Raw genomic sequence first — 15,160 nt, 5'->3', positions numbered from 1 at the left:
TGAAGCAAAGAAATCTGTTATTTCAAAAACCAGTAGTGCTACTCTCGAGGGTCTGCGATTGGAAACACAATTTGTGCAGAGCTTTCTTTTCAAAAATCTTTCTCCTCTGAATTTCAAAAAAGCAATTTACACCAAAAAGTCGGAGCTGCGAAAATAAAATAACAAGAAGAGTGAAATCACTTTTTGAGACGAATGATTGGGAACTGAAAGTGGAGGAATGGTTGGAGGGTGTGAGAAGAGGAGTCAGGGAGGGGTAGAGGACAAGAGAAAAAGGGCGTGGTCAAACATCGTCAAGCTAATCTGATGTGACAGCGTCAGTACCCTGAAACCATCACCACAGTTACGCTTAATATCCCCGTCCGCCACGGCTTGTAAGAGCCGCACGGTGAGGTGCGCATCTGCACGTCTGTGTGTGAAAGTGTGTATCTGTGTGTGCATATGTCTTCCCTAAAGGCAGGTCTGTATCTGTATCTGTTTGGGGAGCGTGGAGAATGACACAGTAACTCCCATTGGGCCGAGTGCACGGACATTAACTCGTCTAACGATCCTAACAGAGCACATTAAGCCCGGTGTGTGTCAGTGTGTGCGGGTGTGCACGTTCGGTGACTTACAGCTTTGATTGCACGGTGCGTGCTTTTGGAAAGGTTACAAAGTTGTAAAAAGCAGCATCCTCGATGCGTTTTCATACCTCATCTGTCTAGAGACGGTGCGATCTGTCATTTTAAGTTTCACAAGGAACAAGCAATCCAGACTCATTATTCTTCAATACAACGTGCTTATTCATAATGAGGACAAATGAGGAGACGAAGGAAGAAAGTCAACATCATCTTTCTCTCTCCTCTTGACCCGTCTGTTCACCTCTTAAACTCATTCCGACAGAATTCTCTCCCCTCGTCTGACCCGTGCCTTAATCATCTCTGTCTCTCTGGCCTCTGCTCTGCTGCTGTCCGCCATCCTTGATTAAGGCAACTCCCTTCTTTCTGTCGGCACAATGGCCTTGATTGGGCTGACAGTAAACTATTCATCTTTTTGTGTCCTTCTGATACAGGAACTCTGGACCTTCCCCTGCATCATTATCAGTTCATACAGGCTTTTATTTTCACTTTATCTGTTCACTTTAAGTTTGCTGCAGTATTGCTCCTCAATCCTTGCTCACCCTAGACTGTATAGAAGTAGTAGATGTAGCCTCTTGGTTTCAAGGTGAAGCTAAAAGTGCCTTAAAGCTGCATAATTTGTAACGGCCAGCAGGGGGAGACTACACTGGTTGCAAAAACAAGTCCAATTGTATGAAACCAGATGAGAAAATAAGTCTACGTCGTCCAGTTCGCCGATTTTCAACCTCAGTCCTATCATGCTATTATGGGGAGCTAACGCCATTATGCTAAACAACACTTCCTCAATCTACGACGCCCGCCTCTGATGTCATGTCGCGTTCAAAATCGTCAGGTTTGAAATGTAGACTGAAGACCTGTAGATCTTTTAGATGTATTTCAGATTCTGTAGCGCCCTGACCCATTGCCTGCCGCAATCAATGTTCTTGATTGGAAAACGGTAGCACTTGACTCCAGCGTCTCTCGCTGGGCCGTTCCTTTCAGAGGGAGGGGCGCAATGCACGCTGGGTGTTGTAGGAATGTAGAATGGGTGAAACCACGAGCTGTTTGTACGACTTTCATCACAGCTATGGCGCCAATTTCAAATATTATTGCTTCTATCGATTACAGAGAACACCAGCTTTGACTGACAGTGGCTTTTTCCTGGGGCGAACTGCTCCTTTAAGTCAGTGAATATTTTCCTGATGAGTTGATGGTCTCAATCTCTAGTTTGAAGTCATCTTCAACACAGCCTAACAGCCTAACATTTTGTATGGTTCCATTTAGATTAAAAAAAAGACGATAAAGGGACTGCGGAAAACAGGGCTCACACGCCTACTTCCTTTAGTCTATGTTCCTTACATTACATTATCTTGCTAAATGATCTCCTTCCACTCTCTGCCTACATCCTCTTTTGGCAATCCCTCCAACCCGCTCCAACCTCCATCAATCCCCCCCCCCCACCCATCCAGTCCTTCAGGCTGGCTGCTCAATGAGTCTTCGCAGCCGAAAGTGCTCCCCTGCTGTGCCCGTTAAGTCCCATAAAACTGTTACAATGTCTCCAGACAGACAGTCATAACCCAGGGCCTGCTTGGCTGCCTGTTTGGCTAAGAGCATGTAGATCCACTCCCAAAAACATTTTCCCTCCGGGGCTGAGCTTTAATACGCTTCGTCTGGAACGGGGGACGATTGTGGAGATGTTTAGCAGGATTCATCGGGGGTCAAGGGGTGAAGCGTAGGCTGGAGGAGGAATTCATGGTGGAAATATGAATGATGTTTCTAATGGGGACGAGGAGGAAGATATTTGTGGAGTCATTTGCATCCTTCTATCAGCGAGGCTTTCTTTGGATCCACTTCAAAAACTGACTCGCTCTTTGCCTCACTTCTATTTTAACACAAGTTCTTCGCCATCCTGATGCAAATGATCTTAATTCATCATTGTACTCATTCATCTCTATGCATTATTCAGTGCTAACAATCATAACAATCTGAGATAATTCTCTAGCTGTTTACCTGGTGGCAGCTGGCTTTATTGCTCTAAAATAAAACCTGACTGGTTCTAGTCCTGGTCTTTGCTCGCCTGCAGCTCTAACGTTTGATTCAACATCTCATCATCCTCTTCGCTTGTTCCAAAACAAAAGGCCTCGTTTTAACAGTTGAACTCTGTCTGGGAGCTTTCGAAACAGATCCCTGTAATTGGACGAGATGGAGAATGAGAAATCACTGTGGGTGTAGTACCAGAGAAACTCTAGTGCCTTCAAGACTCGAGGCCTTTTTCGCTACATACGAAGCCTTTTTCTCTACATGTTGACTTCAAACAGAATCTTTCACTTGCTCTCACACAAACAAACAGGCAGAAAAAGGGCCTTGACAGCAGAAAACGGAGAGAGAGACAGATGAAAGAAGCAAAAGGGAGAGAATGGAGAGAAGAGGAAGACAGACGGGGAGAAGCGGAGGGTTTCTCATTAGAGAATCTCTTGTAACGGAGAGTTTTGAAATGACAGCAGATTTGTGCGAGAGCATAATCCGTCTGTGCTATGCCACTGCTCTGCTGCCTCCTGTGCCACTCAGGGGGGATGTCTGCTTTCCAAGAAGCAGGATTCATTCCCTGCAGAGCGAGAGAGCTACAGGCGGGTGCAGGCTTGGGAAAATTCACAGTAAATATAGATAGAACCCAACTTGGGGGTGTCTCCAACAGTGCCGAAGTTAAAATTCTGAGTTTTAGTCGCAGGTAGCAACAGCTGAATGAGTAAGCAAAAAGGCAATACAGGTTTCAGGAAATAACAGTGTGTAAACAGAGGTCCTTGTGTTCTATGCCAGGAGATTTCAGAGTTAATTATATACATTCTTATAATACATTTAGCCAAAAGACTGACATCATCTATGACTGAGGTTGTTTGAGAGAAAGTGAAGTTACTTTTAGCAAAGATTTATCTGACAGCGCAGTCTTAAAGCCTTTTATTATTCTTTCATCATGCTGGTAAAGTTTGTTTCGTTTAAAAAATTGTATACATATTTTAATTTTTTTCTGAGCCTCTCCTCCTCCTGAAACCATTCAAAGGTTAGACCTTAGCCACAATTGGCTGACAGTATTTGGAATGAACGCGTAGCCCCTCCCCCACTTGTGCGATCCCACATGGGGAACCGGCCGCACTGCACTGTCACTACAAATTTGTAGAAAACATGGCTGCTCTATGATCGGTTATTCGGCCTTATATGTACGAGCCAGAATCACCAGGAGGTATCAGAATGCTAACTTCAAATCCTGACAACGACTTAGTACAAGCTAGTGCGAGAAGGAAGTCTGAGGTGAATGACGATGAATGAGGACTGGTTGAATTCAGCGAATGGCCCATTTCAGAGGCGACCTTTTTAAAAATGTAATTCTGGAAAAACACTTGTGCAGTTTTTACTTTTTCACCGTGAACAATAAACACCCAAAACTGTGAAACCCATGCAAAATATGAGAATATCAATTCCAAAGATATGGCCCCTTTAAGAAGAGCTGCTATGGTTTAAATCAGGTGACCACATCTTGATCATTGATTAGAAATGATCACTTACTGAAACTAAACGATTAGGTGTCTAGAATAAAGTAGAATGATTCTAGTCAAAGGATCCCTTTAATTTGATCTTTATAATTTCATATTTGAACTAAATGCAATGTTTTGGTCGCTCTCTGGTTCTTCTGAAGACACTGTTTCCGAATTACTCGAACAGATCTTTCATGTTTCTGTACTGCAAACTTAGAGCTGCTTTAAACACTAATCCTGGGGTATTTGTAATAAGCCAATAATGCACCAATTTACTTTGCAATTTAATGATGGTTCTATTTCTTTTTTATGTATTTTTAAACTCCCAGACAATCTGTAAAAGGGCACTTTGAAGTGACCTAATAATAACAAGCCCAGCTGAGAAAATGCCAACAGTACATTGTGGTCAGTATGTCTCAACAGCAGTGTCTAACATGAGTTATGTTCATAACAAATCTGCATGAAGAACAGAGGCGATGCAAGACGAAGTGTCGTGTTCAGCAAACATTACAATCCGTGAGAGGTCAGAATAAAAGAGTGTGATGTTCTCAAACTAATCGCGTTGGCATTTAAGTATTAAACCATTACCACAATGTTTTCTTAATAAGCAAAAGTAGTTCTTCAATAGGAGCATTCAACAGTGCAGAGAGGCCAGGGGTTATATATATTTCTTGTCTTGAGCGAGTTCTCACTAAAAGGCTCAGATTTGTTTTTTGTCTTCAACTGCTGCAGGACACGAGCAAAAGAGTGTCATGTTTGTTTTTGCTGCACGTAATAAACAGTATGTTTTGTTCTTTTTTTGCATCTGACAAACCAAGACTAGCTTCCAGTCTCCTTTATTATAGGACATTATGGGCCTATCAAGGAGTTTATCGTCCTATTAACAGTCTGTGACTCTAAATTAAGTCACTTTTTGGTGTTAATAAACAAAAACAGGGAGGTCTTTCACTAATCTTATGCCATATTGTATTCCTATCACTGAATTTCAAATTAGAGGTGACAGACTGAGTCCTGGGGAGTGGGATTCCCTCCCACTGATTTGGAGCACCACTCCGTTTCCATCCAAGGATGATGGGGTATATGCTGAGGATGGGGAAAGGGAAGGAAAACAAGGACAGAATGAGAGGAAGGAGGAGGAGGAGGAGGGGGCAACAGAGACAGACAGAGAGCAGACTGGGAGCATGTCAAGTTGCCTGCAGGGAGGTGCGATTCCCTTAAGCAACAAAGTAATCACCTCAAACCGTGTTTTAATGAGGCTGCATGGGGAGGATAGAAACAAATTATGACATTGATGTATTGGGCTGTCGCAGAGCTGCTTGCGGAGCCTAGTTTGCTCTTAAAAGAACAGTTACGGAACAAAGGAGAACTGTTTGGACGGGGGCATCAATTTACTGAACCCTGAGGTGGGCTTTTAAAGTATTTAAATCCGTTTCTGAGAATGACTGATGACTTCTAGAAAATCAGCTTACTGTTTGCATGGCTTGTATGATAACCTGTGTGTCACTCACCACTAACAAGTGCTCCTTAAAATGCTTCCAACTAGATTTCTAAGCAATACTGTGAGCACCCAATACATAGCCATGGCACTAATTGATGCCCCATGTTTTTTGTGGGTGCAGCCTAGCTTGAAATTACATGTTTCTGGTTCCTTTTTTCCCCCTCCCCTCTCTCCATACTCACCCAGCACGTGGCTGGCTGCTGCCCGTTAACGCCGGTAGTTTAGTGAACGGGAAATGATACATGACAGGTCGCTTACGCACCAAATCTTTCTCATGGTGACATACACTCGCGCCCGCGCGCCATCCCCCTCTTCCATCTGCGCTCGGCACATTTACTCCGTCACGCATATCTGGAGTTCACTTCAACCTGTGACACTGAGCACAGAGGCTTATTCATTTCGTTCCGCCGAGATAACAAATGGCACACAACATCACACAAATCAAATGACTGGCTGGATGATGTGTAATCTAAACTAAGACGATATTTCTCTGTCACCGGAATTTTATTGTGAAAGGCTTCCTAAGACGTCTCTATGACCTTAATTTAAAGGGGGCACTTCCTGCCTTCCATGCCTGCACATGTAAACTATCTTTAAAGTTTGTTCGAAACTGTTAATATTAAATACAAGAAGAAGAGAACTGTTTGCACTAAAGACTAAGACACACAAAAAAAGGTAATTCGGAAGTTTTGTTAAATCCTATGAAAGTCAACATCTTCCTAAATAAAAACACGTTATTTTTGCTCAAGTAAAAGAAACAGCCAAGAGTTAAACTCACCAATCAAGTCGTGTAAGAATCTGCCGGATTGAAATCTTCCTCACACTTGAGTCTGCCCGATGCGTGTCCCTCCTCTCTTTAATGTCTTCACTGTCTGTCCCCGTCACAGCTCAGATAAACTGCGATCCAATGGGAAGAAAACATGAATGCTCCATTTACAAAACTACAACTGACTGCTATTGCTGCTGCTGCTGCTGCTGCTGAAGCTCGCGGGCAGCTCGTGATAAACACTCCGTCTGGCTCTCTGTCACCGGCGTGTGTGTGAGGAAGAGGAGAGGGAGATTCGCACACATCTTCTCTCCTCCGTTGTCTCTCACTCGCTGCTCTTCAGGTTGGGTACTGTGAAACTCGGAGAAACTGTATGAATGCTATTTTGAAGGCTGTAAGCTGACACCACCCCAGAGAAAGTTAAATTCTTATAAAAGTGACATCAGACAAAGTACCATAGATATAAGCTACTTACTCTGTTTGCAGATCTTTTGCACCTCTGCTGAAATAAGTTTTTGGTTCGGTGTGCTGGATATTAAAAGGTGTTTGTGTTTTTCAGTGGTCTCCTTTGGAAAATTCATATTTCATAAGAAGCTATCCAGACTTATCCATAATTCAGAAACGTCTGACTGGGTGGGGCAGACTGGTGGGTGGTCGTGGGCAGGACAGGGCACCCTGGGGAGCCCAGTCACACCACCAGACTGTGACAAAAACAAAACGCTCTGTGACCAAAAAGATGATGGGCTTGTTGCCAGGGAAGACAGTGAATCCAACCCTGACTGAAAGGCGGCAGCCAGTGACAGGCTTACGGAGGCTGGGGAGCAGCAGAGGTGGGGACATCGCAGTCTGAAAGCCTTATGCTCCAACACCTGCTTCATGAAAGCAGATAATATACAGTGATTTCTCTAATGAATAAAAACTAAAAACTACTGTTCAAAATGATGCAAAGAAAACTTCACAAGCTTAAATGATAACATATTCCAACTTTTATTTTGCAAACAAAACGCTGCACAACACGAACACTTATAACAACAAACCAAACCTAACAGTGCCCAGGTCTCGGAGCAAAGCAGCAAGCTGTCTTTGCACTCGAGACCCCAAGATAAATGCCCAAACGGAAGTACACAAAAGTAGGTCAAAGAAAAGATCTGTGATATACACCGAACGTGTCTCTAAAACAACACAAAGCTGCTCTTTAAGTGTTTAAAGTTAACAAAAGACTCATTGAGTGGACTTTCTTGAAAGAGTTTATATAAAAGAATAATTTCCAGTTATTTAAAGTCAGTAAAATGTTTAGTGCAAGATCACCAGCGACTATTGAACCCCCCCTACAAAAAAGTTTCAAGTGAACCATATACGGTGAACATTTTTTCCAAATGGAGAGCCCCTTACTTTTAATCATGTCCTTCATTTTCAAATGTAAATTGATTGATGAGTAATTGGGAAACAAATTGATGCCGTGATTGTCCGTGTGTGTCTGGAACTGTTTCAGAAACGCCGGTCAGATTAGACACACAGCACACAGATGATCACTGTGCCACAACATGTTCCAAGTCACTGAAAAGTCTGGCGTGCGACCAAGACGAGAAATCGGTGATACTGCCGAGGCGCTAAATGTCACAAAACGGCCGTTCATCTGCTGCTTCAATCGACTCCCAATTGAAGAAAATAAGAGCACAAAATAAATGCAAGCGCTTGAAATTAATGTAATGACCGATTGCTCTGCTGCTGTAGTGGACAAGTTAATGAAATGTCTTAATCAGAGGAGCATTAAACCGAAATTGGAGTTAAAGAAGCATTCTTCTCCAAGGCTGAAAAAGACAGACTGTTGTCAAGACATTGTTACAATATGGAAATAAATGTACCTTTTTATGAGCCCTTGCAGAGGCTAAAAAAGCCCAAACCAAACCAACATTTAAAATAATTTCAAAAATAAATAAACATAAAAAATAAATAGGCACAAAGGGTGAGCTTAAAAGTCTTTCCAATTTTTTAGGACAAAGAAAAAGAATAAGAGATGTGAGCCCATGTATCAGCTGGTACGGTGAAGGTGCTCTGCTCTTCCTGTGCGTCTGTTACTGTGATCCGTGTGGGTTAAAAGCGGTTTGACCACGCGCCGGCGGTCCCTACCAGTTGTGGTCAAAGTGACTGTGATCAAAGTAGTACATTTAAAGTGGAGAGCTTCTGCAGTCTGGTGTTATAATGGGTCTCAAAAGTTTGAAGGAGAGGAGGAGAAAAGAGGAGTTGGGTTGCTTCCTGCCGTCCGTCACGTCAAGATGTCATCCTGTCTGCATTCTGACTCACTGCAGCCTGCATCTGAGGGAGCAGAGGGCAGAAAACCACATCACAAGCTAAGAATGGTTCCTTCCTTCAATTAAAAACCCAATCAGAAAACGTCATTTTTAATTTACCGTGGTAGGGAATCAGAAAAGGGGACGCTGAGGACAGAAAATTAATGGACTAATGTCGGGCATGACTGCAAAACATCACAGCTAAAGGAGGAGCAAAGTGACTGTGAAATAGCAAAACAGGGATCGGCAAGAAGGTCTAACAAGGGACTAATAATATGTAGGTTCTTCTACACCTCCTCCTGCTTGAGAAAAAGGTGTAAGAGTCTAGAGACTTCTTGCCGTCCATTGTTGCCCTCTGTATCCCTGGTACCCCAGCTCTTTGTGTGGACTATTTTTACCTGGCAGGGGGCTCAGTAGTTTCGGACTACAGCACAGTCAGCATAGTCTGGACGCCACAATCCACAAAGTTCTGGAAGAAGAGAATGACAGTTCAAAACATTTCTTAGAACAGTCTTACTAAGATGCTTTAAAGACAAGAATAACTTTAATAATAATAATAATAAAAAAAGAACCAAATAATGTCAAAAAAATCAACAACTCTATAAAGAAAGAGGTAATAAAAACTGACTGTTGATGCACTGTTTTTGTAAACACTGGCCAAACCACACCATCTAGTGGCCAGCATGAACATTGCAGCTAGTTGACAATTTGTAGCCACAAACCACACTGAAACAAATGTTCAACAAGTAAACATGTACTCTCTAAAATGTCAACTATTTAATACGTTCATTCCAGTGGATTTAAAAAGTCTCCGTCAGTGTTTTCAGTTACAGGCCTCATGAGATTCTCTAATGAGTGCTTTGAAACTTGACTACACTCGCATCTATTCCTATTCTCACTGCAGGCTGAGTCACCTGATTGACAGGCTGTGTCCTCTGGTCCCCGGTCCAGGGAGCTGGGGTGTACTGCGTGTGAGGGGAGAGGGGTCAGCGGTCAAACAAAGGGCAACAGACAAACCCAGACTCGCCTCTGCAGGAGCTTTGGAGGCTGAGGGGGTGGGTGGAGCGTTGGGTAGTGCAGGGACAGGCTGAACCCTGCATCTCATTTGCACGAGCATATGTGCAGTGCCAAAGAGACCCTGCACGGGATGTTGTTGACTAATTGGTCTGTGTGTTTGTGCGTGTACGTGTACCTGGTAGGCGTAGGCGTTCTGTCCGTAGTTCAATGGCATCTGTGGGATCATGACCCCTCCAAAGTTGGAGTAGGGGTAGGGCTGTTAAAAGAGCCAGATGAAACTCTTAAAAACACAACAGCACTTCTTACTTTTTTTTTTTTTACAGTTGGTATTGTCTGAATAATTCACCAACTTGGATATTATTAGCAATGTCATTAATCATGCCATAGCTAAATGTATTTTCTCCCATCTTTTCTGGGAAATTGAAAAGTCAATTGATAGATTGTTCTCGACCTTGAACCTCTATTCTTGGCTGTGATAATGAGCAAACTTCCCCTCAGAGAAAATAAGTTTCATTTTATTTCACAGCATGGAACTGAGAGAACAGACAAGTGTGTGTGACAGCATTACTAATGACACACACTGTTTTAACTTGACAACTTAGTATTTTATAACTCATCCCTGATAGCTTGTCTATGTGTGTGTGTGTGTTTCACCTGATTGTAGGGGTTGCCTCCATTGATGATGGGTGAAGGTTGTGCCATGCCCCCTCCCATGGGTGAGCAGCAAGCACAGTAGAAGTACTGCATGGGGCTAATCCAAGGAGCTGGGCCAGCCAGACGGGACGGCATGGACCCTAGATGAAGGGAAAAAAGAAAATCACACGACAGTATGAAACACAGACTTTACATTCTGCAATGCAAACCAGACATCCAATGAATCTTCTTAAATGTTTCTGAATACATACGTGAGCTCCTTTCTTTCATGATGGCTGGGCCCAGCTTGAGTTTCCGGCCCTTGAAACTGATCTGTTGCTATTACAAAAATGTATGAACAGAGGAAACATCAGCCATTTGGACATTAATGATAATGGAAAGGCAGTTCTACAGAAAGTCATCCACTTACCTCAATGATTGACTGTATGTTTACCTCCTCACTAAAGTACACAAACCCATACCTGTAAAGACACAAAACCACAAAGAATACAAAAACATGTCTTCCTGATATCAATACCCAATTAAAATATGGAGAGAAATTAGAGCTCAAATCCAGTTATTGAATACGCTAATGAATATTCATGACGCTGATATGCAAATGTACTCCCAGGATTACACCCACACAGTTTCAAGCTTTCTGACAAATACACAGAAACAGTGTTTTAGGAAGAAAAAATTTAAACCTTTAAACAATTATTGTTTTGTTTCGTCATGAATGCATCACCAAAGGTCACATGACAGAAGAAAGAAGTGCATGGGTGTGTATTTTTACTTTCTCTTCCAGTCCCATATTTGAAAAGGTCCTAACCGTACATTAACAATGCACTCATGTTCAAACAGACTTGCTTTTTAACATTTAACAAAAAGACATCAAGTTTTGTAAAACTGAGCACTTACTCCGTATCCTCTCCAAACTGTTAAAACTCACCCCTTGCAGATCCCTCCACGGTACGTGATAATCTTCACTTCTTTGACAGCACCATATCTGGCAAAGAAGTCCTGCATTTCATTTTCTTCCACCTGAAGGTTGAAATCAATTGAGTGAAAAACTGCATTTTAAGTGCTATACTTTGCCACTACTTTAAAGGCTGTAAAAGAATAACAGGGCAGTGCAATGCTCAGAAACATATTTTTTCAGCCCTGGCCTGGTGATCTGAGTCTGTGCATTTAAATGAACACCCAGTTTTTGTGTTGTACTTCGATATTTTTAATTCATCCTTTATCATAAAATATAATAATCTGTTCATGCAATATGTATGCAGTAGTTATGTTCATGTTTAACAGGAGGTACCTTTATGTCAATCCCACCAACAAAGAGGGCGTTGGGAGTCAGTTTGCCCTCAGGTAGGATGTAGCCATTTGACAACTTCAGGGATGGTGAAGTCTGGTTGTTGCTCCTGGGCTTGTGGATATCCTTAATACAAAAAAAAAAACATTTGAATTATTGAGTTGCATTAAAAACAGGGATGCACAATATTATCAACACGTTACCGGTATCTGCAGATTATGGCTTGAAAATGACATATCGGCAGATATGTCATTTTTCTGCTGATATTTTCCGCCGATAAAAAAAACAACGCTTTAATTATGCCTAAATGCTACAACACTGACTTGGCGTGGGTGTGCACACGCACTGCCTGCACCACTCCTCTTCTGTCAAGCGTGAAAAAGGGTGCAAGATGTCTGCGGTATGGCAGGAAATGAATTTAATCAATTGATTAATCAATGCTTTAATTGTAAATCCAGTGTTTTTTAATGTATATATACAGTTAAAGACCATACTTTATCATTTGGGACTTTTAAGTGTATTTTCCTCTAACAAAACAAAACACCCCTCCTACTTTTAAAACACTTGGTTCAGCGACTCTGACAGCCTTTTAAAACGTAGAGTTCAGGGGAATGACCCGTTTCTTAATAAAAGAAATAGAAATAGACTTGTGGGCTGTGTGTTGTGTTATTTATGCGGTATGTCATCTACCTTTTCTAACAATGTTCAAATGTATGTTTAATCAGCGTGCTTAGCCCCATGACAGCAACTTTTGGAAATGAAAGCTTACCCTCTCCTACTACCTGTCGACACACAACCTTATGCCGTGTGTGCTGCAGGTGTAGCCGCTAAACATAAACACTCTGTGGCACGTCCACTCCGTTACCAGCCCGTATTTGTAGCCGGAGCGTCAACAAGCACCGGGACTAAGTGCTGCTGATAACGGCAATATAAATACTGAGAAGCTGCCATGCATAACTAAAAGCCTGCCTCGATCATCCCGCGAATATGATCTGTGACGACAGCAGCCCCGTGTGCTTGTTTACGGTTTACAGTCAGTTGAAATACAGGCTCTGCAGCTCAGTGGTCAGTTCCAAGGAACTTCTTTTGATTAACCTGGGCTGGGGAAAATAGCATTGGAGTGATAGATGAATTTTGGTCAACATTCAACAGGGTTTTGAACCCCAAAGAAGCTGTCATTTAATGGTCAAAAACAAAGATTTTGTGGTTTCCACTTATTCATTGTTTACTCGTTTGATTGACATGAGTTGTTTTCAATCATATATATATATATATATATATATATATATATATATATATATATATATATATAAATAAAGGAGGACCTATTTACTTTGACATCATTATCATTGACAATGTGACACATTTTCTTCTCTGATCACTTTATTGTGGTTTTGACACGATGCCAAACGACACGACGGCAACTTGTGTTTTCTGTTGTCTAACTGCACTCTTCTTGAATTGCGATAGCATATTTATCTAACATTTTATTTTTGGATATTTGATGCAGATATTAAGCTTTGCATGCCTATGATCTGTTTTCTATGCCGTATGTTATGGTTTTCACGGGTTTCTGGCAAGGTTTTTGTTGAATTGGGCTAGGTTTGTGTTGTAATAGCTGTCAATCTTATCTGGCAACACTGGTCAATTCACCCTGTGCTCTCAAAGAGCTGCACAAATGTGTTATCAGACGGACTGTTGTTGAAGATTAGTGACGGAAAACGAGAAAACGGCGAGAACATGGCGAGTACTCCTTTTGCAACAATAACAAGAAAGATGTAACTATTGCACATGCGTACTTTGCAATTTCGCGGTAAAACGATTCATCTTGCAGCCCTAGTATAAAAGGAAATTCATCTACATTTCCTCTCAGGAACAAAACTTTACCGAGTATTAAAGGTCAAGTGAGGTTTAACATGATCTACTATCTTGAGATAAAATGACATGTCCGTGTTGTGCTCGGACAAAACTTGACTTAGCTAGCTCAAGCGCTTCCACGTGATCACTGTTGTTACAGTCTAACTTAGTTGGATGATGTATTACAACTGCGAAAACTTGCATTACTAACTAAGCAGTGTTTTAACAGCAGTGATATGCAGATATGCAAACTTTTCTGTTGCTAAGTTAACCTTTACACGAAACATTCAAGGCAAAATTAACAGGAATATGATTTAGGTAGGATAAGTGTACCTTATTTAATTTTAACATGAACCTCATCTTACTTCAGTAGAGGTCAAAATGCAAGCTTTGATATGCACTACAGGGAAGCCTCGACAAAGGTAGAGTCGCCCAAAAAAGTAAGCTGTGACAGGCTAACGTTAGCTTTTCACAATTTGAAATAGAGATTAACATTGCTAACTTCAAGTAGCTACCAGAAGGTAGTGCGCCCTTTTCAGCTCTCAAGGCAAAGGTCGCTAGCTAATTATCAAGCTAGCTAGCATTAGCTTAGTGTTAGCACAGTCGTAGATTAGCATAACGACGAATAAGTAAATCCATTTTTATAATTAACTTCTGTGCTTGTATGGCTAGAGAGAACATCGTTGTTGTCATGAAAATGTCAGTGAAACTTACCATATCTAAAATAGTTAAAACGAATAAATTAACCAGAGACAATCAAAGACAAGCCGCTGTGGCGCTTCTTCTGCCCGACGACAGCCACCTCACGTCAGCCGAAACCACGCCCACTCAGTTCACGTGACTAATCTAACATCCAATCAGGTGGTGGCTGTGTAAGGTAAATAAAGTCCAGTTTTAAATAACCTTAGCTGTTGACGCCAAAGATTTGAATGACGATTTTACATGCAAACTGCAGTTCAAATGTGCTGTTAGACAATTCATTCGTAGTCGCAATTGTTTTTATGTGATTAGGCCTCGGGCTTGCGTCTTTACTGTAATGGATAGTTGATCATTTATCGTCATATAAATGCCCATAGACATACAGCATGTCGGTGTTCATTTAATTAAAATTTACGATGGACGTGTTTGCTAAAAATGTGGGATCACGATGACATTTAAGGAAGTAATAAAATTAGAACCACCTAAAAATACTTAGTTTTTCTTGCACTTGCTTCCTTCTCTTATACAGTGCATAGACTTAAAATAATGAAATTGCGTGTAATTATTTTTGAATAGTAGTTTGGATGACATGTGATTCAGTTATGCAATTATACTGATTTAAACACGAATATACTGCATTTAGCAAATGTATTTAAGGAAGTCATCTTAATCTGTTGGCACAATTTGATATAAAGGCAGAGTGGCTACCAGCAGAGGGGGATATGCTACTGCTGTTAGATGAGAAAAGTTCCAGGTAAAGTATTGAGACTACTCAGCAACCCATTCCAGAGCCGTGTACTCTTTTAATGGAATGTAATGAAATCATTTTAATGTCAGCAAATATAGTTGTAACCCCATTGAGTAGAGATAGTATTTTTTGTGATGAACATATTGCACACAGAAATGTATACCCTGTCAGACCTGTATCTAGAAAAGAACACGCACGCGGGGCACCGCCCACCGGTGG

General features: G+C 41.6%; 2 protein-coding genes across 2 annotated transcripts in view; both read right to left on the bottom strand.

Moving 5' to 3' along the window:
• Positions 1 to 6,563, bottom strand: part of rftn1a (raftlin, lipid raft linker 1a) — a 29,148-nt gene extending 22,585 nt beyond the window's left edge. Inside the window, exon 1 of the mRNA XM_069681826.1 lies at positions 6,400 to 6,563. The gene's annotated coding sequence lies outside the window, so the exon portion shown is untranslated. The remainder of the gene's footprint in view (positions 1 to 6,399) is intronic.
• A 2,539-nt stretch (positions 6,564 to 9,102) lies between these two features.
• dazl (deleted in azoospermia-like) lies at positions 9,103 to 11,873 on the bottom strand. Its single transcript, XM_069682073.1, has 9 exons — positions 11,841 to 11,873; positions 11,641 to 11,763; positions 11,278 to 11,369; positions 10,759 to 10,810; positions 10,601 to 10,667; positions 10,350 to 10,489; positions 9,871 to 9,951; positions 9,593 to 9,643; positions 9,103 to 9,147 (listed from the first exon to the last, which is right to left on the bottom strand). Exons 1-9 carry the CDS (start codon positions 11,871 to 11,873, stop codon positions 9,103 to 9,105), a joined length of 684 nt encoding a protein of 227 aa, XP_069538174.1.
• Positions 11,874 to 15,160: the final 3,287 nt, after the last annotated feature.

The sequence above is a fragment of the Semicossyphus pulcher genome, unplaced genomic scaffold (genome assembly GCF_022749685.1).
Source record: "Semicossyphus pulcher isolate SPU_LCO1_2020_fin unplaced genomic scaffold, fSemPul1.0.p SCAF_5, whole genome shotgun sequence".
NCBI lineage: Eukaryota > Metazoa > Chordata > Actinopteri > Labriformes > Labridae > Semicossyphus > Semicossyphus pulcher.
Note: the sequence above shows the minus strand (reverse complement) of the source record. Positions and strands in the feature narration are given on the sequence as shown.

Coding starts and splice junctions, on each gene's coding strand:
- dazl (XM_069682073.1), bottom strand. CDS start 11,873: ATGTCATTTTCAAGCCATAATCTGCAGATACCG. Junction 10,811..11,277: donor CGTGGAGGGATCTGCAAGGG/GTGAGTTTTAAC, acceptor GTGTCTTTACAG/GTATGGGTTTGTGTACTTTA. Junction 9,644..9,870: donor AGAACGCCTACGCCTACCAG/GTACACGTACAC, acceptor CCTCACACGCAG/TACACCCCAGCTCCCTGGAC.